This window comes from Anthonomus grandis, chromosome 10, assembly GCF_022605725.1.
Source record: "Anthonomus grandis grandis chromosome 10, icAntGran1.3, whole genome shotgun sequence".
Taxonomy (NCBI): domain Eukaryota; kingdom Metazoa; phylum Arthropoda; class Insecta; order Coleoptera; family Curculionidae; genus Anthonomus; species Anthonomus grandis.
The window spans coordinates 15,303,418-15,324,082 of record NC_065555.1 but is presented as its reverse complement, the minus strand read 5'-3'; the positions used below and the strand labels follow the sequence as shown (position 1 = coordinate 15,324,082).

Sequence of the window (20,665 nt, the reverse complement as noted above, 5' to 3'; positions counted from 1 at the left end):
ACCATCAGCAGGTGATAAGACTGACGTCAGAAAAGCTCCTTACTCACTGGGAAAATGCGTAATACAAAATAGAGGGTTGGGAAAGCAAAACCAAGCAAAAGAAATAGTTTAATTTTACATTTTGCCCGTGTTTGTATGTTTTAATATACCTAACAATACCTATACAATGTATAATAAGAATGTATTTTAGTGATTACATTATTTGTTTAAAAAACCACTAATAAACCTTAAATAAACTTAAACTTACAGTAAAAATTAAAACGCATTTTATTCCTATACGTTGTCTGTATAACCGATGTATGAGATGCAGGTCCGGACGAATAGTCTGTTATTTAGCAGTCTCGCTTCGGCCGTACCCGAATGGACGGATTGACGGTTATCATACCCCCTCAATATTATTCTATGTATTTCTATATTCATTATATTCAATATTATACTTATATATATTATATATTATACTATATTCAATATTATTCTATGTATACCCCCTCAATATTATTCTATGACGGTTATTTAGGAATATGCGGCCGGCTTAGGGTGGCAGCAGTTTATACAGTCAAGCGTCGAAATAACTTTTTTTTTGCAAAATTTACAAATTACAAAAATCAATTATTACTTTGTCCGTCATTACCTCATATAGGTTGGTGGATCTACTGGCGCTTAAATACATGCCCTACCATGTACAGGTCCTTATTAACCTCTTTTTATTTCTTCCAGGATCCATACACAATGATTGATTATATTGGGATTAATTTATTCACCTTATCAATAAAATGCCAAAAAAATATCATGATCTCTTAAAGTATTTATTTACAATATAATTTACAACCTAGATTAACGATAAAATATAAGACAAATTATTAAATCCCAAAATCGGTCATCTATCGGTTTAGTTTGAAAGTGACATAATATATGAGGCAATATGAACCTAAAAAGTTTTCTCGCTTTTATTATATTTTTTAGTCTCTCAAAGGTCTGTCTAGCTTCTGATGAGAGAAGAATCTACGGATTTCAATCTCACATATTAAACCCTCCTAGAAACCCAAATATAAGCTCAAGAGTAATAGCTGATTTGTATTTTGAACAGAAGCTAGATCATTTCAGTCCGATTAATACTCAAACATGGATGCAGGTAAGTATCAATTTTTCCTTGTCCATGAAACCCTTTAAAATCGAATTCCTAGAGGTATCACATGAACAGAGAATTTTTCAATGAAACCACAAAAGAACATGTATTTATACTCTTGGGTGGAGAATGGGAGGCTGTAGTAGAATGGGTTAGCTATGGAGCTTGGATAGATACAGCCAAGCAGTATAGAGCTCTACTTATTTATTTAGAGCACAGATATTATGGTGTCAGTCAACCTTTTAAGTAAGTTTAAATCCGCAACTTCTATATTGTATTCTGCTTCATTCCTTTTTTAGTAACTTAAGTACTGAGAACCTCCAATTTCTAAATATTCACCAAGCATTAGAAGACACTATTCATTTCATCAATGGCATTAATAAGGAACTTAACCTGCCATCCAATGTGAAATGGGTCGCTTTTGGAGGATCTTACGCTGGTACCATGGCAGCTTGGATAAGAAAAAAATATCCACATGTAGTTGCTGGAGCAATGGCGTCCAGTGCCCCTCTGAAAGCAGTTCTGGATTTCCATGGTAAAGCATTACTATCTGATAATTTGGTGACTTATTTCAGTTTGTAGGGTATCACCAAACTGTAAGGGAAAGCTTAGAAACCCATAGTTATAACTGCACAAGCAATATTAGGACAGCGTATGTGCAACTAGAACAAGAGATTGCATTGTGTTTCTCTGGAAATTCGACGGTTTGCCGAAGGATTAATGAAATGTTTCAGGTAAATGCTATTAATTTATCCGAAAAATAAACACTTGATATAAATGAGTCCTACTTAAAAGAAAGGAAAAATGATAATATATCGATATACCATCATTTTTTCTACTAAGTACTAAATATTTCATAAAAGGATCAGATACATTTATCACACGTGATGAAAGGACTCAGTCATAAATCATAACCATCTTATAGGTCATAGAGTAAATCAAATAAGGAAAACCAAACATAAACTTATCAGATGAATTTCCAAAAAAGTCAAGGATGGATGAAGCAAATTATTTAACTCAACAAATTACTTAACATTAATAATTTTAGTCAGGAAGATACCAAAAGAAATATTAGACTGGAGTCCTTGGAAGACATGCAACACCAGAAATATTCAATAAAAACTCATAAGAAATAGTGAAAATTTCATAGAAGTCGAAAATGGTTGAATTACAATTAATGGATTTTAGAGCTACATGAATTTGCAGTAAAATTCGGAGAAAATCAAGAAGAACATGAAGAACAGAAGATAATTGAATGCCTTAAGGTATTGTGAGAAGATTAATTACTTATAAATTTATGTAATAGTACAACTAACAACTGATACTTTTTAATAAAATGAAAGAGAGTCCATACATTTAACATATCAGCAGAATCATTAATTTTATCTTTAAAATAAACCTACATTAATAAAATCTAATTGGGATTCATAAATGACTTAAAAAGAATCCAAACAGGAATTAAAGTCTTAACTAACTATTAACCAGACAAGATTATTTTTAGATAGAGATATTATTATAATGAAAAAGATAAGCACCACCATGACCAAAATAAAAGGAAGATTATAGTTGAGTACAGGTTCTCTTAAGACATGATAATTAGACAATGGTTGCTGACGACACTACAATATTAAATATATTTACTGAACTAATCATGCTAGAGACGTTTAGAGTAACAACAAATTATAATAAATGCCACAAACAGTAAACGGTCAACTAATAATTTCCAACTTAAAAGGAAGAAGTTCCCTGTATACTTCAAACTGGTTTTGATACTACTGTTTCAAGATCAAGATCTTTTGGATCATCTTAGTTAATCTAAGCAGACAGTATAACTTAACAAGAAAATATTGCTGGTTACACCTTGATTTTAATACCTTTCCCTTGTCTTTAGCTTTGTCCCGGTATCGAATTTAGCCAAAGAAATGACAAGGACTTAGCACAACTCTTTCTCTCTTTGACAAGTACCAACTTTGACTATATCGTGCAGAACAATGGAATGCTTCGTCTCTCAATCAATGACGTATGTAACGTTATGGTGAATGAAACATTTGGTAGGTGTTTGCTAAATGGTTTATTGCTTTGACTACGGAATTATTTTTTTCCTTCATTTTAAGGTACTGAACTTCAAAGACTATCAGCACTTAATTCATTAGTAATTACAACTCTTTTTGGGGGAGGCTGTCTTGGTCACTCATACTCGAGTTACCTGCAATATCTCAGTGATACTACTATTGTTGCAGCTAATATGAGTAAGTATTACTAATTTGCACGTTAATTTTCATTACAAGATTTACTATTAGTGCGTCAATGGATCTACCAGACTTGTACAGAGTACGGATTCTTCCAAACCTCCAATCAAGAAGACCCGATATTTGGTACCAGATTTAATGTCAGTTACTTTATTGATCTATGTACCGATTTATTTGGAACTCAGTTTGATAAAGCCCTTATTAATTTAGGTAATATTGAACTAGCTTATTAAAATCTTTAACTAATATCAAATTATTTGATAGGAATTGAAGCAACAAACTTTAGGTATGGGGCTACAAATATTGCAACAAGCAACATCGTACATTTTCATGGCACAATTGATCCGTGGTACTCCTTGGGAAAGCTGAATACAACCCAAGATGTGAACGATAGCGTTATAATTGTAGAAGGTATTTGCAGTTGTCATGTACTTTTCAATTAATATAATTATAATCTACTTTCTATAGGTGTTTCACATTGTGTAAATATGCAAGCACCATCTGCAAATGATCCACCAGCACTTACGGCAGCAAGAGAAGAAATCGATCGGCTGATAGGACTATGGCTTGGAGTGACATCTAGTAATGATTCACAAGATACTGATAATAATGAGAAACCTGGTGATGGAACTGGTTCATCACAAACAGTTTATGCGTTGCAGTTCTTTGTTTGGAGTTTTGTTGGAATAGTTCTACTTCTATCATAAGATGGAAAATAAAGTAATGTTACTTAGAGAAAGAAGTGTTTTTTTTTAATAACTGCCAAATGTTTGCTTCATGCAACTCCACGTTTGTTACCGTTTTCAATATCTCAATCATAAGCAGAGTATGTGTATTTATAATCAGGATAATGTTCTTATTTCAGAAGATAATTTGTATTATTCAAAATTGTCCTAATTTGTAGAATCAGTGCAATCAGAGGATTGAAGACGATCGAAAACTTATTTATTCAATAATTTCTGTTCTGTTGGGTTCTTTTAATAAAACTCGATAGTTGTTGGTTTATTATATTTTATTAACCACGAGAGAGAATACATAAAGCACCGAGGACGGTCAAAAACTATCCCCTCTCCCAAGCCCGATCAGGCCACCTGCCGCTGATCAATAGCGAGTCGCCCTTGGATTAGGGATATTCAGGGTTGTCACATGAACATCCCCCCTTTTATAATAAAAAGCCTCAAGTAACATAATCCTTTAAATAAGAAGGTCCCTTAAGGTTACGCACTGGCGTACTTCTAACACTAGCACTTTGATTATTGTCAGATTCACCCTGATGTTGAGATTGCACTTCAGATTCTGCGGCACATTCACTAAGACTTATATCTACTGGTACAGCAGACTGAATTTTTACATTTTGCCTGGGGCAAGTGTCTAATCTAGTGTTAGTAGGATTGAAAATTTTGGGAGATGATGGTGTATGCGTGACAGTAGAGCTATGACTACACGAATCTTTATTAAACTTAAAAGTAGTTTCATTCGAAACCAATGTGTGATATTTAGCTGGAATTAAGAACCATCTGTTTCTTCTTAAAGTACCACGGGCCCATAAAAATGTAAATAAGAAATAAGATGAGACGTCAGATGCGCGTCGAATTTTCCCGCCGCAATAAAAACTATTCGATAAAAGATATGCACATATTCGGAAAATTTAAAGTTTCTTGATATAGTCACTACCAATTCCTGATCATTTCCACCCATTTTAAGCCGCTAATTCTCGAATTGAAAAAGTCGGATCCGCCCGAACATAGAATTTGCCGCCATGACATCGAAAACCCCGCGGTTGCGCTATCTGGCCATGTGCGACTCGATAGTAACGTCGTCCGTATGCTTTTACATTGGGTGCTGGACCGCCAACTTTATTGTACCATGAGCTGGCTCCCTGTGTCTCCAGGGTATGACTGGTTGATTGGAACGACTTATTTTTTGGGGTTTTTCTTAAATAACAGCGCGTTGCGGAAAAAACGGTAATATTTGAAGAAAAACGGTTTTCAGTGGATTATAGCCAGATAGTGTCCGGTGATTTCAGAAAAAAGGTGGGTCAGAGTAGGTGCCGCCAATAAAGAGTTATTAAGAAAAATAGAAAAAATCGGTCAGAAAAAGGCCCAAAAAGGGGTTCATATTTGTTTACACAGCTCACCCTGTATAATACGTAGCGCCATGAGTAATACCTCTATTTAATCGTAAAGGATTAAGCTTTTAAACGGTGTCAACAAAAAAATTTAAAAAAATTTTTTAGAAGTAGAAAAAAATTTATTTTTTGAAAAATTCACTTTTTTTTTCCGAAAAAAAAAATTTAGGTTTGAGCTCGTTTATCTCGGAAGAAGTTTCTTTTTGAAAAAAATAGTATTAACAAAAAAGAAAGCTACATTTACATATAAAAGGGCTGTTTTGTCCGCATTATCGGGAACGTTACCGTTTAGGCCCCACAACCGTTTAAGTCCGCGAGGTACCGCGCAAAAAGTCCAAAATTCATTTACAGAAAAATCCGACTTTTAAAAGGTTTATCTTAAAAAGCGTCCTCTGGGAGTTGCTCTGCATAAAGCCCTTTAACGTCAATGAGTTTAAGAAAATTCAGTCAGTTTTCCACAACTTGCTGCACCGACTATTTTCGCGAAAAAAGCAGTTTTTTGCAACGCCCACCCCTTCGGGGCGGCGTGGCCAAAGAAAATTTACATCGTCACGTAGCCTCAACATTCCCACATAAAACGGTAAAAACCAGAAAAAAAAAATCGCCATAGAAGCAAAGGTATTAACGTTTATGTGACGCGAGTCCTAAAATCTGTCAATTCTTCACGAGCACATATAAGAGCTTCGCTCTTAATAAGTCAAGTGCAATTTTTTGCATGCACGATCTGGAAAACCATCTTTACAGAAAGATTCCTTTATGTTAGATCTAAACTCAATGCAACGTGGACAATTGCGAACTAAATTTTCGATTTTAGTAGATAGTCCTGGCCACCAAACTGAAGACTTGGCTCTAGCTCTACACTTTACTATACCTTGGTGACCCTGATCAATGAAACCTAAAGTTTTCGATTGAAGAGACTGAGGAATTATTAATCGTGAACCACGTAATAAATAACCATCACATTCTGAAATGTCATGTCTATATTGGAAATAATTAGAAAGTTCTGGGTCTATTTTATTTTTTTGGGGCCAACCTGAGTGAATGTATTCTTTAAGTTTTAAACAAATCGAATCTATATTTTGCTCAGATTTAATCTCTTCCAAGAAATAAGGTTTAATTTCGAAATTTATAGTTTATAAAAGTATCTGTCTCTCAGGCTAGCTCGTGATTTTCAGGAAATTTAGAGTATTTCTCAAATTTTGACTAAATCTTTGCCTGGAACATAATAAATTTCGTAATCATATCTTAAAAGTCTTAATCTAAACCTCTGAAGACGCGGAGCCAATTCATCAATATTTTTAGTTTGTAAAACTTGAACTAACGGTTTGTGATCGGTCTCAATGAGAACTTTTAAACCATAGACATATTCGGAAAATTTGTTACATGACCATGTTAAAGCTAATGCTTTTCGCTCAATTTGAGCATAACGCTGCTCTGTTTTAGACAGCAATCTAGAGGCATAACAGAAAACTCTTTTCTTTCCCTCTTTATCTTCTTTAATAAGACATGATCCTATACCAAAGAAAGAAGCATCAGCAGAGATGATAATTTTCTGTGGCTGGGGTCAAAATATTCAAGACAAGGACTCTCTTGTAATAATTTCTAAATTTTCTCGAATGCCTGTATTTGAGCGAGATTCCAAGAAAAAGAAATATTCTTCTTTAATAAGGAAGCAAGAGGTTCTAAAACATCAGATCGATTAGGAATGAATCGACATGAAAAACTAACCATACCTAAAAAACGCAAAAGTTCATTTTTAACCGAAGGCTCGGGAAATTTGACAATCGCGCTTATACGCTCGGGGTCAATAGAAATTCCTTTACCTGATATGGAATGACCTAAAAATTCTAAGGACTGTACACCAAAAAGACATTTTTCTTTATTTAAGGTTATACCTTCATTATAAATTCGCGCTAAAACGTCATTTAAAATTTTATTATGCTCCTCAATAGTCGGTGCGTATATAAGAATATCATCGATATAGGATACTACGTTATCAAGTCTCTTGAGAATTTTATTTATTAACTTAGAAAAATATTCAGGAGCACAGGTTATACCGAATGGCAACCTTTTAAATTTAAAACGTCCAAATGGTGTTATGAAGCACGTTAAATCCTGACATTCTTTACCCAATTTACTTTGATAAAATCCAGAGGTCGTATCTAATCGACTAAAGTATTTAGATCCCTGAACTTGAGCAATTATAAGTCAACACAAAGACGGATTTTATTATTATCTTTTCGAACAATAACAATAGGACTGACCTATGGAGTATGATACTCGACATGTTCTATAATATCCAATTTTTGTACGACGTTCAAGTTCATCTTTTAAAGGTTTAAGTAATGGAATGGGTACAACTCTTGGAACTGATTGTATGAATGATGGAATATTTTTATCAATCTTAATATTAAACTCGGTTTTGAAAGTGCCCAATTGATCAAAAATTGTAGGAAACTTTTGCTCAATTTGTTCTGACTAGAAAATTCACAGAACTAAATCAATCATCAAATTGCAATATGTTTAAATCAATAATTGCCGATCGACCCAAAATGGGTTTACATAGCTCTTCAATGACATATATGTCACAAAGAACATTTATTTTTGGAATTACTTAATGTACCATGCATAATACCCAGAATATTTAATCTCTTGCCTGAAGGGCCTGTCACCACTTTAGAAGTCCTATGTAATCTTTGAATTACATTTTCATATAATAAAGAAATAGGTATACAAGTTATGTCAGCACCAGTGTCAATAATGAATTTAAATTCTTTATCTAACTCTAACAATTTTAAAGAAATCAAGCATTCTTTTTGATTCTGAGATATTAAATTTAATTTGATTGAACCTAGAAACCTTTTTCTATCGACAAACAGTAGCCCAGTGCCCTTTTTGCCACAAGAACGGCATGTTGATTGCTTGCACTTGTCCCTGGAATGCTCTGCTAACCCACAAAATTGACATTTCCTGGCACCATTCTTCATATTTTCCTCTTCTCTCCCGTTTTTGTCAGAAAAACGGAAAGATTTAGCATTTGCTCCTCGAGAATTGCACCCTTGTACCGCAACAGGATCACTGACGTCATCATGGTGCTCTCGCAGATAATTCTGCTTGTAAGCCACCTGGCTCCTTGTGACTGAGGCCACCGCACCTCCTCGCAGCTCCTTACTCTGTTTCTCTTGTAGCTCTGCCTGCTTTACTGCTATGATGCAGTCCGGAAGACTCAAATTTGACTGTAATTCCAGTCTTTCGCTGGTTTTGCGATTCAGCATGCCCACGACGATACGATCACGTATTAATTCATCTTTCAATTAGCCATATTGGCAGTGCTCTGCAAGTGAATGTAAGCTGGTTATAAATAACTCTATGGGCATACCTGGCTGTTGGCATCGACTATTAAATTTATAGCGTTCAAAAATTAGATTTCTGCGGGGAATAAAATGATTTTCAAAGGCCTGCATTGTCGCTGCATAGGTTTCAGGAACTTGGACAAATTGCAGCATAACTTCTTCGGCTTCCTCGCCAAGAATATACATTAAAATATCATTTTTTTCTTCATCAGGCTTTGCATTTTGTCCAGACACTAACATGAAGCGCTCAAAACGTTTTCGCCACTGGGGCCATGCTTGAGGCATTGAAAAATCAAACTTTTGTGGTGGAAAGTGCTTGAGAACTCACAACTGTTGTGGTTGTCACTGTATCCTCTGCTGTAGTAGCCATTTTAGCGTCGTGGATAGAGATATCGCCAGGAAAGATCCACGGTTAAGAAACAAAACGCTCGCCACTTTTTACACGTAAACACCACGAACCGACAACACTAACACCGCTGCCACCATGTTCTGTTGGGTTCTTTATATAAAACTCAATAGTTGTTGGTTTATTTTATTTTATTAACCACGAGAGAGAATACATAAAGCACCGAGGACGGTCAAAAACTATCCCCTATCCCAAGCCCGATCAGGCCACCTGCCGCTGACCAATAGTGAGTCTCCCTTGCCGTAGGGATATTCAGGTTTGTCGTAATTAGAATAAATGTACAGTATTAAGCCTGACAGAACAATTTCCATCAAGTTCACATTGTTCAATATTCTTCGTGTATCCCAGATCTTTAACTAAAGAACTTATTTCTGTATTCTGATCCTCTGAAGAAGTCTTTAAATATTACCTTTAACATTTTATTGATTTTCAAGTCAGTCATCCTTATAAGCATAGAATACAGTTTGTTTGAACGTCCGATTATCATTTCATGTTTATCATAATATTTTCTTTTTGCGTTTTTTCAATCAATATTAATTTATCACAATATTATACATCTTTTGATGATAATGGTGATTTTGATTCCATTATTATTAAAATCAACTCTTTTGATTATGGTTGTTTAATATTTAATTAATAAAAACGAAATTGTTTGGACTCTATTAAAATAACACTCATCTTCAATTAACTCAATTTCATTATATCAGTGTTGATTGAGTTCATTCAAATAAAATCAAATGGAAGGATTTAGCTGATTGAATTTCACTGATTAAGGTTGATAGAGAAAGAAAAAAGATCCCAATTCAGCTTATGCTACTCAATATGAAAAATCAGTAGCACATCATCTTCTTTCATAAGAAAATAAATAGGATCAGAAGCCTATTTCAATAGCTTCCTTTTCCAAACTTTTTTCTAAAATTTTGTTTTCTTTATCAGTAGCTCGATCTTTAGTGATACCACCTATGGAGGCATCCTGATCTCAATTTCTGAAGAACTCTTAAAAAATTACCTTCAACATTTGGTTGATTTTCAATTCAGTTAATTATTCTCATAATTGTAAATAGAATTTGGTTACTGGTTGTTTTATTCTGATTTTTTCTTTTTGGCTTATTGTTGATTATATCACCTCACCACCTTGACTGAATTAGATACCGGCTTTAGTTGAGTCAATTGAAGTAAAATCTTTGGAAAGGGCCTCAGCTGATTAACCTTCCTTAAATAAAGTCGATATAAGAATTAAAAATGATCACACCATTCAAAATAATATAAAATGTAATTTGGTTCTAACAACTACATTATTAAGAATAATTTTAAACACTTATGACGTATAATTATTAAATACCAGTTAATTCAATAAATTTATATAATAATCTAACTACGTTAACATCCAATAAGCTTCTTTCTTCTCTCGCAAGCAATAATTCCACTTTCTCGATTCAGATGCAATAAAAAGTTACTTAGGCATCTCTTCTGACAAAACAGCTGATCAGTTTTAATGACATCTGCTAATTTCTCAGCTAGCATGACTACTGCCGCATTAGTGTGCCCTGATACATGCGATGGCATTACTCCAGCATCTACCACTCTTAAATGTTGAATTCCATGGACTCGAAGATCTGTGTTGACAACTGATGTCTTTGGATTTGGACCCATTTTGGTTGTACCCACTGGATGAAAAAGCTAGTCAAGAAAAAATTATAATCATCAAAAATGAACCCAGATAATTAGTACTTACAGTATGTGAGACTGTTCTGACAGCGCAGTACCACCAATCTTTTGACATTTTTGCAAACTCTTCACATCTAGGAATGGAAGGTATGAAGAGTCCAGCATGAAAGTCTTGAAAAACTTTTGTTTCATTTAGTTTCAGCAAGGCCTGAATACCCTTATAAATATTTTCAATATCCTTATCACCTGGATCTGACAAATAGTTGGTGTCGATCAATGGAAAGTCTCGGGGGTTGCTTGACTGGAGCTTTACGCTCCCTTTGGACCTTGGATGCAGTAAGACAACGCTCATTAGGATATCAGTATATCGGTTGATTGCCTTATAGGCCTCTTGTAAGTCTTCATTCATACTAAAAAAAGCAAAGCAATAGATATGAGAAGCCACGAGAATGTTGTGAAACAAACTGAAAATACTCCATAAGCTGATCACTTCTAGCATTAACATATATTTCAATTTCAGGTTGACTATCTTCTGCACCCTCGAAGTTGAAAAAACTGACTATTTGTGCCATAATTCCTACGACTAGAGGACGTTTTGCTTCTCTCCACAAATCCATTGACTCAGTCAGAGTACTGTTGTAAAATACACGATTTGTTCTGGAATCCATTAAAATATTATATTTTTATAATATTTAAAAGAAATAGCTTACCTGTAATAAATATTTGGAAATGACAAATGATCTTGCAACAATTTACCTACAGGTAAGTCTGCTACTACCTTAATACCATGCTGCTCTAGCTCGGTCTTTGGTCCAATACCTGATAGCATCAAAATTTGTGGGGAGTTTATACTGCCTGCGGACACAATGATTTCCTTAAGAGCAGTTGCTAAATATTTTTTTCCATTTTTCATAAATTCAACGGTTTGTGCCTTGTTTTGGGATATTCGAATTTTCGTGACGAAAGATTCCAGTGAAATCCTTAAATTGCCACGATATTTTACTGGATCAACGAACGCATGGGCAGTACTAGCACGTTTATTGAAATCTAAGTAGAACTGTACTCTACCGGCGCCATCTTGACTTTTTCCATTATAGTCTATTTCTGGTTTTCCAATACTACTGAACGCGTCTAAGAGAGCGCTGGTCTAAAAAGGTAAATACTAAGAACTAAGACAGTAATGAAAAAATTCAGTTCTTGCCAGCTCAGGTGTATCTTCTGCAATATCGATTTTTTGTGGTCCCTTTGTTCCATGAAAATCTGGCTCAAAATTACGAGTAAACTGGGCGTTTTCTGATTTTTTGAAATATGCTAAGCAGTTCTTGTATGACCAGCCAGGGTTACCGAGTTCCTCCCATCGGTCATAATCTTTGGAATTACCTCGAACGTATAATCCTCCATTAACAACGCTGCTTCCTCCCAATACTTTGCCTCTTGGATAAAAACACCGGCGATCCTTTGATCCTTAATGAATATATTTTTAACACTTTCGTGACTGACATACATTATTAGTAAGTACCTAAGCAAGCTTTAGTCTGCTGTGTTGTATTATATCCCCACATATATTCTGATTGATAGGTATATGTTGATAAGCCAAGTACTGATGTCCATGATGGTCCTTCTTTTCCAGCCTCCAGCACCAGCACTTTAAAAGATTCTTCTGTTAAACGGTTCGCCAAGACACCGCCCGCAGTACCACCTCCAACGATTATAAAGTCAAATGTTCCGAAGTCTGAAATATGATGAGTAGCAATTGAGTGTAGTTTTCTCTGATAGTCTTTAGTATAGAAGATATCATCAGAAAAAGGAAGAGATTATAGACTTTTTACATATCGTGACCAATATAACTTGAAATCGTCTAAGTCAGAATGTGATATTGGATACATGGACCTATTATATAATACTACTTTTATCTGTATTGTATTTTCTCTATCTACTTTGCAGCCATTTTGATTTGACACTGTGTCGCTAGATGGCACCACCTGCTTCTGCAGAGTACGTCATGAGAAGACAGAAATAAACCAACGATCAGTTCTGACTTTTTTGAGTTTAAATGTAATAAACATGGTCCTTCGGGCCGGATATAGCATCTATGGGAAATTGAGTAGGTCACTAATTGAGAAGGTGGTATTCGAGAAAGCCTTAGATTGGCAATTTAGACGCAGCCAATAAAGTGGGAAAGTGAAGGTAAAAAAGCGTCGATTCTTGTTTTGAGTTACAGAAAGTAGTTGACGCAGTATTAAAACTTTCAATCAACCCACCGAGTATTGGGATACCCTTTTAATTTGTATTCGTAGTTCTAAATTTGATAAAAAGATAGAGCGTGAGTGGAAAGAAAGAAAGGTGATCTATTCATGCTTAAAATCATTACGCCAGTTAAATATTCAACTAAAAAGTACAGAGGCATTGGATTAGAATTCTGAGTTTTCTTCTTCAAGTGAGTTTTTAGATTTCTTAAAAAAGAAATTTGGAGATTTTTAAGAGCAAAAAATATTTAGGGTTAGAGGAGTATGGCCATTTTAAATCGGTAAATAAGGGTAATAGAGGAAACAATAATTATTTATATAATTCTCATATATTAACGACAGAAAATAGTATGTTACTTCTGAAGGAAGTCCCATTCTGTTAAAAATGGCCATGATTTTAATAAATTATTAGTGCGGTCAAGTGGAAAAGGTGCAAAATTTTAAATTGTGTTTTAAGTGCCTTCGAGAAGGGCATGGCAATATATATTGTTAATCTAGTTTTTTCTGGAAAAAGTCCAAATTATGCCTAGCCTTGCTGGATAGTGGTAGTCAAGCCCATTTGATCACACAAAGATGTTGTGAGAGATTAAGGCTTGAAAAATCGTGATTGTCTGTTATAGGAATTGGTCAAAAGATGTCGCAGTTGCAGTATAGATGTCAGGTCGAGATCGAATATTGTTTTAGTTCTTATTCGGGGGGTTTTTCTTCTATTATAATTGGTTGGACGCATGCGTCCTATCGTATTAATTTACTCTCTTGAAACATTCCTAAGCATTTACATTTGGCAGATCCGAAGTTCAATCGGTCTGGCGAAATTGATCCTTTGATTAGTGCAAGTCTCAATTTCTTATGAAGAGGTCAATTGTGAATTTACCTTAACGCATACCAACATTACAGAATACTCACCTAGGTTGGGTTTTAGGGAATTTTGATCTAATCTTTCTGCTGCTTAGATATTAGGGTAATTGTAAGTACCAATTTAGACCTTCAAAAAAGAATTTCCAAGTTTTGGGAGATTAAGGAGGATTTAAGCTCAAACAAGACTCTTCCCAAAGAGGCAAAATTATAATCTTAGGTCGACTGGGGATGGCAGATTCATTGTGCATATTCCATTTAAAAGATCACTCTAGTATCTTGGAGATTTAAAACATAATGGCAATAAAAGAATTAATTCTTCGAAGTCTAAACTTTCAAATAATAAAAATTCAATGTAAAAGTCAAAATGTGTAGACTTCATCAGTGAATATCCTTATTTGTTTCATATGACTGAATGTAAAAAGGTTGAAAAATCTAAGGAATTTTGAGTGCGAACAGTCAAACCACCAAACTGAGAGTATGTATCTGCTCCATCCAATACAGAGATATCCTTAAACGAACATTAATGTATCTGTCCTGTTTTATAGGATGATTTGCTGTCAGTTATTTTAGGCAATATTTTTTTTATAGAATTAGACAATATATTGTGGTGATTAAAGAAGACTTGGTTAAAATGTACCGCCAAATCCTCATCAAAGGTGTTTTCATCGTATACTTTGAAGATCTGAACCATCAGAGGAATTGAAAACCTACGAGCTTAACACAGTCTCTTATGGAACATCTCTACTCCTTTCTTGGCTATGAGATGTTTAAAGCAACTTGAGAATTCCCACAGAGTTCTTTCCAAGGTCATCTAAGGTTATCGACCAGGATTTTTACATGGATATCTTGATCTATTTAACAGATCATGATCTGAGTGATCATGTCTTAACTGTTGAGTGTGTGAATGAGGAAATAGATTTATGCAAAGGGGTGTCTTCTATTTTAAAGACTGCTGAATTTCAACTTCAAAATTATAGGCCCAATAGTCAAGAGATCCTAAATCATATAAAGACAAGATCATTTACTTCTACGATTTTCTTTGGTAAAAAATTGGTGAAACGAAACCGTTAGGATTTTACTAGTCATATGCACAAGACTAATCAATGTATCAGATTAATGTCAGTGATTTATCAAAACATGTAACCAAGGGATCTGTACTTTCAGTAATTGCAAAATTGTTTGATTCTCTTGAACTTCTTGTTAGTCCGTGCCTTATAATTACAAAAACCATGATGCAGAGAATGTGGTGACTCAAAATGGTGTAAATCTAAAAAATAGTTATTAAAGTTAAATGAATTGAAGGTTCTCAGGTACACATGATGCACCATATCTGTTGAGACTCAAACCCACGGCTTCTCGGATACTAGCACTAAAGCTTATGGGGCTTGTGTTTTTGATGTTGGTACGTGTCTACTTACTTTGTGGTTAAAGTAAAATAGCACGTCTTAAGTTAGTTACAATCCCACGATAAAAACTTTATGCCGCACTACTTCGGGCTAATATAGTAGATAAGGTGCGATGTACTCTGATAGTTAGTGTCAACTTATGTGTTTTGTAGAGTGAATTAACTGTAGCACTAAGCTGGATCCATACTACTTCTAATATTCTACAAATCTTTGTTGGTAATAGAGTTGCTCAAATTCAAAAGCTTTCTTCATCATCCAATTGGAGTCATATTCGAAATGCTAGCAACCCAGCAAACCTTCTGCCTCGAGGTTGCTTCGGAGGGAATGGTTCATCTCAACCCCAAAGTTCATGACCAAAGTCTGACTTAAAAAGTGTATTTAAAATTGAGATTGGTGATCTATTTCCACTAACTAGATTTTAATCGCTATCCCATATAAAGAGTTATGGCTTATTACTTAAAATTTATTTGAAATTGTCGTCAAAGATTTAGGGTTGTTAGTTTTCTTACTACCCCCGAATTAAACATTTCTTTGCATGTTTTAATACAATTATCGCAGCAGGAGGTTTTTTCTATAGATTCTATAGAAATATGTGACTTAAGGAAATTAAAATTTTGAATGAGTGAAGGTAGTTTGCTAAAGCTTAATGCTTCTTTAGATTTTAAAGATATTTTAAGGGTGCAGGATAGGTAACAACTTTTAGAATTTCAATTTGAAATGAATTTTCCAGTAATTTTTTTCGGTGAACATCCCTTAACTAAGCTTATTCTTAAGCATAAACATATAAAACCACATCATGCAGGTCCTCAGCTCCTTCTTTCCTCAATTCAAGGGAGAAATTTAACTCGTAATACTGTACATAAATGTATAGGGTGTTTTAAGATTAACCAAACCTCTAAAAATTCTCTTAATCTGGGTGTTTTGTCTGCAACTAGTATTTTACCTGCACCTGGGGAGGGAGGTATGTTCATATTAAATAAAATTACTTTTATTTGTATTTTATTTTGCCTATCTACTTTGTAGCCATGTTAATTTATTTATTTCTATGTCGACACTGTGCTGTTAGATAGCTCTACCTACTTCTGCAGAGTCCGCCATAAGAACGCAGAAATAAACCAACGTTGAATTCCAAATCTTGAGTTTTTTTGGATTTAAGTACAATAAACTTTACGTGAGATATAAGTAGTAGTTTTAAATTAGACCTGTTGATTTTGAAGTGGTAAGTGAAGATATTTTTTTTATGATTTCAAATGATAGAAAGTGTAACGCTAGACATATCCTCTATCTGACAAATGCTCAAGTTATTGGAAAACAAAGAAATGTCTTCGCTCCCCAAAATCATAATAAACCTAAATTAGACCCCCCTACTTCAATGTCAATCTCCATAACTGGACCCTCTAGGCAGTATCAACAAACAATGCCTTTTCGACAACCAAACTTTTTCCCATCAAAAGGCCCCCGAAATTTTGTGTCCGAAGAGTTAACTATCATTGAGACCAACGCTATAACCGTTGATTGAAGAGGCGAGAAGATACGCATATTTACGGGCAAAAACGTGACCCAAAAAGCGCGCGGCGGGTAGATGGCGCCACGCTCAAACGCGCGCGGAAATCTTTTTGCCGTTTGTGTCTCATTATTGTTTAGCGGAGCTCGCCAGCATCGTCTAAGGGAGTTTTTGCATGTTTGGCGTATTATTTTGTATTATTATTGTTTTGAATTATGTCAAATTCCTGCAAAATTAACGAGTGTGCTTATCGGAGATGTACTAATACTAGGAAGAGAAAAAACAATTTTCTTAGTTTTTTGAAAATTCTTTTAGTTTTTTTAAATGGGAAACTGAAAAATACCAGCAAACGAGAGAAAAACAAACTTCTAAGAAGCCGCATAGCAAAATACGTATCATATCTAATCAATGACTGAAAATTAAATATTGCCTCTTCAGTCAATGTTTAAACAAATAAAATAAAAAATATTGATAAAGATTGTTTAAATAATCTTTATATGTAAATACTTTTACTACCATTTATTTATGATTATTTCGTTATGTAAAATTTTCTGCTAAAAATATATACGAGCCCCGTCTTATTTCAGTTGGCCCGCTTAGTAAAAAATGAATTTATTATTCTTTTATCGAATCTTTATTCCACAATATTACAATACCAAAAAGTATCTCATATAAACATTATGTGTTATCTCTAAAATTAGATTTTGGTTGATTGATAAATTTTTGAATCATATTTTAAATAGTAGAAATAAATTTCTTGTTTCTATTTTTTATTTTATTTTAACTTTAGGCATATACAAGGGTTCTATTCTTTAGGTCTGAAATCCACTAGCAAGAAATTTGGGATAGTTTTAATCAGGGGTAGTATCAGAACTTAATAAACCCCATGCCTCAAAGAATTGCGACTGTTTTAAAAAATAAATATATGTTCAATATAAATGAGTTTACTTTCCCATTTTGTTGTGTTTATAGAGTAAGTAAAGCTTATTATTTGTTTAAAACTATATAACACTATAAAATTTGTCTTTTTTTTTGGGAGTATAAACAGAAATTATTAAGAATTTTCAATTGGGCCAACTGAAGTGAGACTGGGCTCGTATGTTATGAACAATGTAATTTACATGGCAATTATTCATAATGCCCAATGCCCGGGCAATTTAAGAAATATGATGCTATTTATCAAACCAGAATATTAACCCAAAAATAATCCAATTTTACCATTTTCTTTGGTTGGATATATAGGGTTGGATTGTTTTTGGGTTATGTATGCTGCTTATGTATTTTTGAAATCAATTATTTTCTTGGGTATTGGTAATTGTTAAAACATAAAATTTATCTTGCTTTAACATATAATTTTAATAACGTTTCGGTCTTCATATTCTTGACCTTTATCAAATCTACAATAGACATTTTTAGATTTAAAAAAAAACACATTTAAAAGTTTTCAGCTAAAAACTTACCCTATAAAACATAAAAGTCAATCTAAAGGTGAGTAACATATACAGGGTGTTCCGTTGATCATGTTACAAGCTTCTATGGCAGATAGAAAACGTCAGAAGAAAAACAAAATTTCATATAAACATGGGTCCGGAAAAGCTTCCTCAGGGAGCTAGAGCTCTTTGAAAATAACCTTTAAAAACTAGTTTTTTTTTAATAGCTCTGGAACTACTTTAGCTACCGCAACCAATTTTGGGAGGTAAATTATTGTTAGTACGTTTATTCTTTTGAACCTACTAAATAAAAAAAAAATTTACCAGGGGCTTCAGAATCAGGGGAGTATTTGGCAAATTTGGGCCCATTTCTTTAAGACTTTAATTTCTGCCCCAACATGGTTTGGACATTAGATTATGATGTTCCTATACTTTTTACATAAAAAAAGGTGCTCTTAGTAAAAGTCGGTAAATATCACCGTTTTTGTGGAAATTGACTAAAACCAAACTAAGATGCTGTATCTTGAATTAATTATTTTAATAATAATAATAATGCTAATTCATTGCCACTCTCAGTATTTTTTAAATTTGTCACTGTCAGTATTTTTTACATGATATTAATTCCCTTTTTATTACGGTTAAGTAATGGATTACACTTTTGCTGAATACGCCGATATGCTTTTAATTTATGGGGAAGTTCGATGTAATGGTAGAGCTGCTTCTGGACTATATGAAGAGTGGTTTCCCGAAAGGCGAATCCCAGCTCACACACTTTTTGAAAGAATCAATCGACGGCTCAGGGAGACTGGCTCTGTTAAAATAAAACGCCAAGATAATGGCGCGCAAAGGAACATCCGAATCCCGGATTTTGAGGAAGAAGTGCTTCAGCGATTTGAAGATAACCCATCAGTAAATACTCGAGCAGTTGCTGATGCGATGCATGTAAATCATGTTAGGGTATGGAACGTTGTTAATGAACAGCTTCTTCGGCCCTACCACCTGCAAAAGGTGGAATCATTAGGACCCAATGATTTTAGGCCCCGCGTGAATTTTTGCCAGTGGTTTCTTGACCGGTGTACAGAAAAACCTCAATTTCCAAAATATGTCCTTTTTACTGACGAGGCTTTATTTACAAAAGAAGGCATTTTTAATTCTAAGAATAATCATGTGTGAAGTGAGGAAAACCCTTGGTGGATGATGAATACCCATGGTATTCATTTTAGCAGCTATCAACATAAGTTTTCGGTCATTTGTGGGCCGGCATTGTTGGAGAACGCTTAATTGGTCCAATTATGTTGCCTTCTCGTTTAACGGGAAATATTTATTTATTTTTTTTAAGAAATGTACTGCCAGAACTATTAGATGATCTGCCCCTAAATATACGACAGAACTTATGGCTACAACACGATGGAGCGCCAGCTCATTTTCCACTTATTGTCCGCAAGTTTATAAATGAAAATTTTGGAAGGCGCTGGATTGGCCGCGGAGGCCCTGTCACCTGGCCAGCGCGCTCACCAGATTTGACACCCTTAGATTTTTTTCTTTGGGGGCATATGAAAAGTCTCGTATATGAAACTCCAGTCGAGTCAGAAGAAGACCTGGTGGCCAGAATTTCCGCAGCTCCTGAAGTAATCCAAACCACGCCTGATATTTTTAACCACGTCAACCTTAATATGGTGCGTAGATACAATAAATGTATCGACCGTGGCGGCCGGCATTTTGAGCAATTTATATTTTAAGTTTATTTTTGTAATATCAATTTTTAATAAAATTTGTTTACGTTTCTAAAATTGTTAATTTGTTGGTTTTTTAGTACACTTAAAATCATTTAAACATATTATGCCTCAAGGTAATTAAAGTGACAGTTAATTAATTTGAGTACCAATTTAATAAAGTGGCTACCTTAACTTTTTTTAAACATTTATTTTATATTTACGCCAGATTTTTTTTTTAATTGTTTATTAATAATAATAGATAATTCATTTTTGTATCTCATAACTTGCTTTTCGTCAATTTTCACAAAAACGGTGATATTTATCATTTACCGACTTTTACTAAGAGCACCTTTTTTATGTAAAAAGCATAGGAACATCATAATCTAATACCCAAACGGGCAGAAATTAAAGTCTTAAAGAAATGGGCCCAAATTTACCAAATACTCCCCTGATTCTGAAGCCCCTGGTAAATATTTTTTTTATTTAGTAGGTTCAAAAGAATAAACGTACTAACAATAATTTACCTCCCAAAATTGGTTGCGGTAGCTAAAGTAGTTCCAGAGCTATTAAAAAAAA

At 34.2% G+C, this 20,665-nt stretch overlaps 2 protein-coding genes across 2 annotated transcripts; one reads left to right on the top strand and one right to left on the bottom strand.

Moving 5' to 3' along the window:
- Window positions 1–880: 880 nt before the first annotated feature.
- LOC126741164 (putative serine protease K12H4.7) lies at window positions 881–4,117 on the top strand. The gene is made up of 9 exons (XM_050447509.1): window positions 881–1,132; window positions 1,185–1,372; window positions 1,426–1,661; window positions 1,709–1,860; window positions 3,018–3,177; window positions 3,241–3,375; window positions 3,427–3,585; window positions 3,640–3,786; window positions 3,844–4,117. The coding sequence occupies exons 1-9, from the start codon at window positions 923–925 to the stop codon at window positions 4,080–4,082; spliced, it is 1,626 nt and encodes a 541-aa protein (XP_050303466.1). The 5' UTR covers window positions 881–922; the 3' UTR covers window positions 4,083–4,117.
- Window positions 4,118–10,642: 6,525 nt separating this feature from the next.
- On the bottom strand, window positions 10,643–12,039 carry LOC126741421 (uncharacterized). The gene is made up of 4 exons (XM_050447826.1): window positions 11,641–12,039; window positions 11,396–11,587; window positions 10,998–11,340; window positions 10,643–10,942 (listed from the first exon to the last, which is right to left on the bottom strand). The coding sequence occupies exons 1-4, from the start codon at window positions 11,841–11,843 to the stop codon at window positions 10,643–10,645; spliced, it is 1,038 nt and encodes a 345-aa protein (XP_050303783.1). The 5' UTR covers window positions 11,844–12,039.
- Between the last annotated feature and the right edge of the window lie 8,626 nt (window positions 12,040–20,665).

Excerpts from the sequence above, each read along its gene's own strand:
- LOC126741421 (XM_050447826.1), bottom strand. The coding sequence starts at position 11,843 with ATGAAAAATGGAAAAAAATATTTAGCAACTGCTCTTAAGGAAATCATT. Across the intron at positions 11,588-11,640 it reads TTTCCAAATATTTATTACAG|AACAAATCGTGTATTTTACA; the intron begins GTAAGCTATTTC and ends AATGGATTCCAG. Across the intron at positions 11,341-11,395 it reads CAGCTTATGGAGTATTTTCA|TATGAATGAAGACTTACAAG; the intron begins GTTTGTTTCACA and ends TGCTTTTTTTAG.
- LOC126741164 (XM_050447509.1), top strand. The coding sequence starts at position 923 with ATGAACCTAAAAAGTTTTCTCGCTTTTATTATATTTTTTAGTCTCTCA. Across the intron at positions 1,861-3,017 it reads GGATTAATGAAATGTTTCAG|CTTTGTCCCGGTATCGAATT; the intron begins GTAAATGCTATT and ends CCTTGTCTTTAG. Across the intron at positions 3,178-3,240 it reads TATGGTGAATGAAACATTTG|GTACTGAACTTCAAAGACTA; the intron begins GTAGGTGTTTGC and ends CTTCATTTTAAG.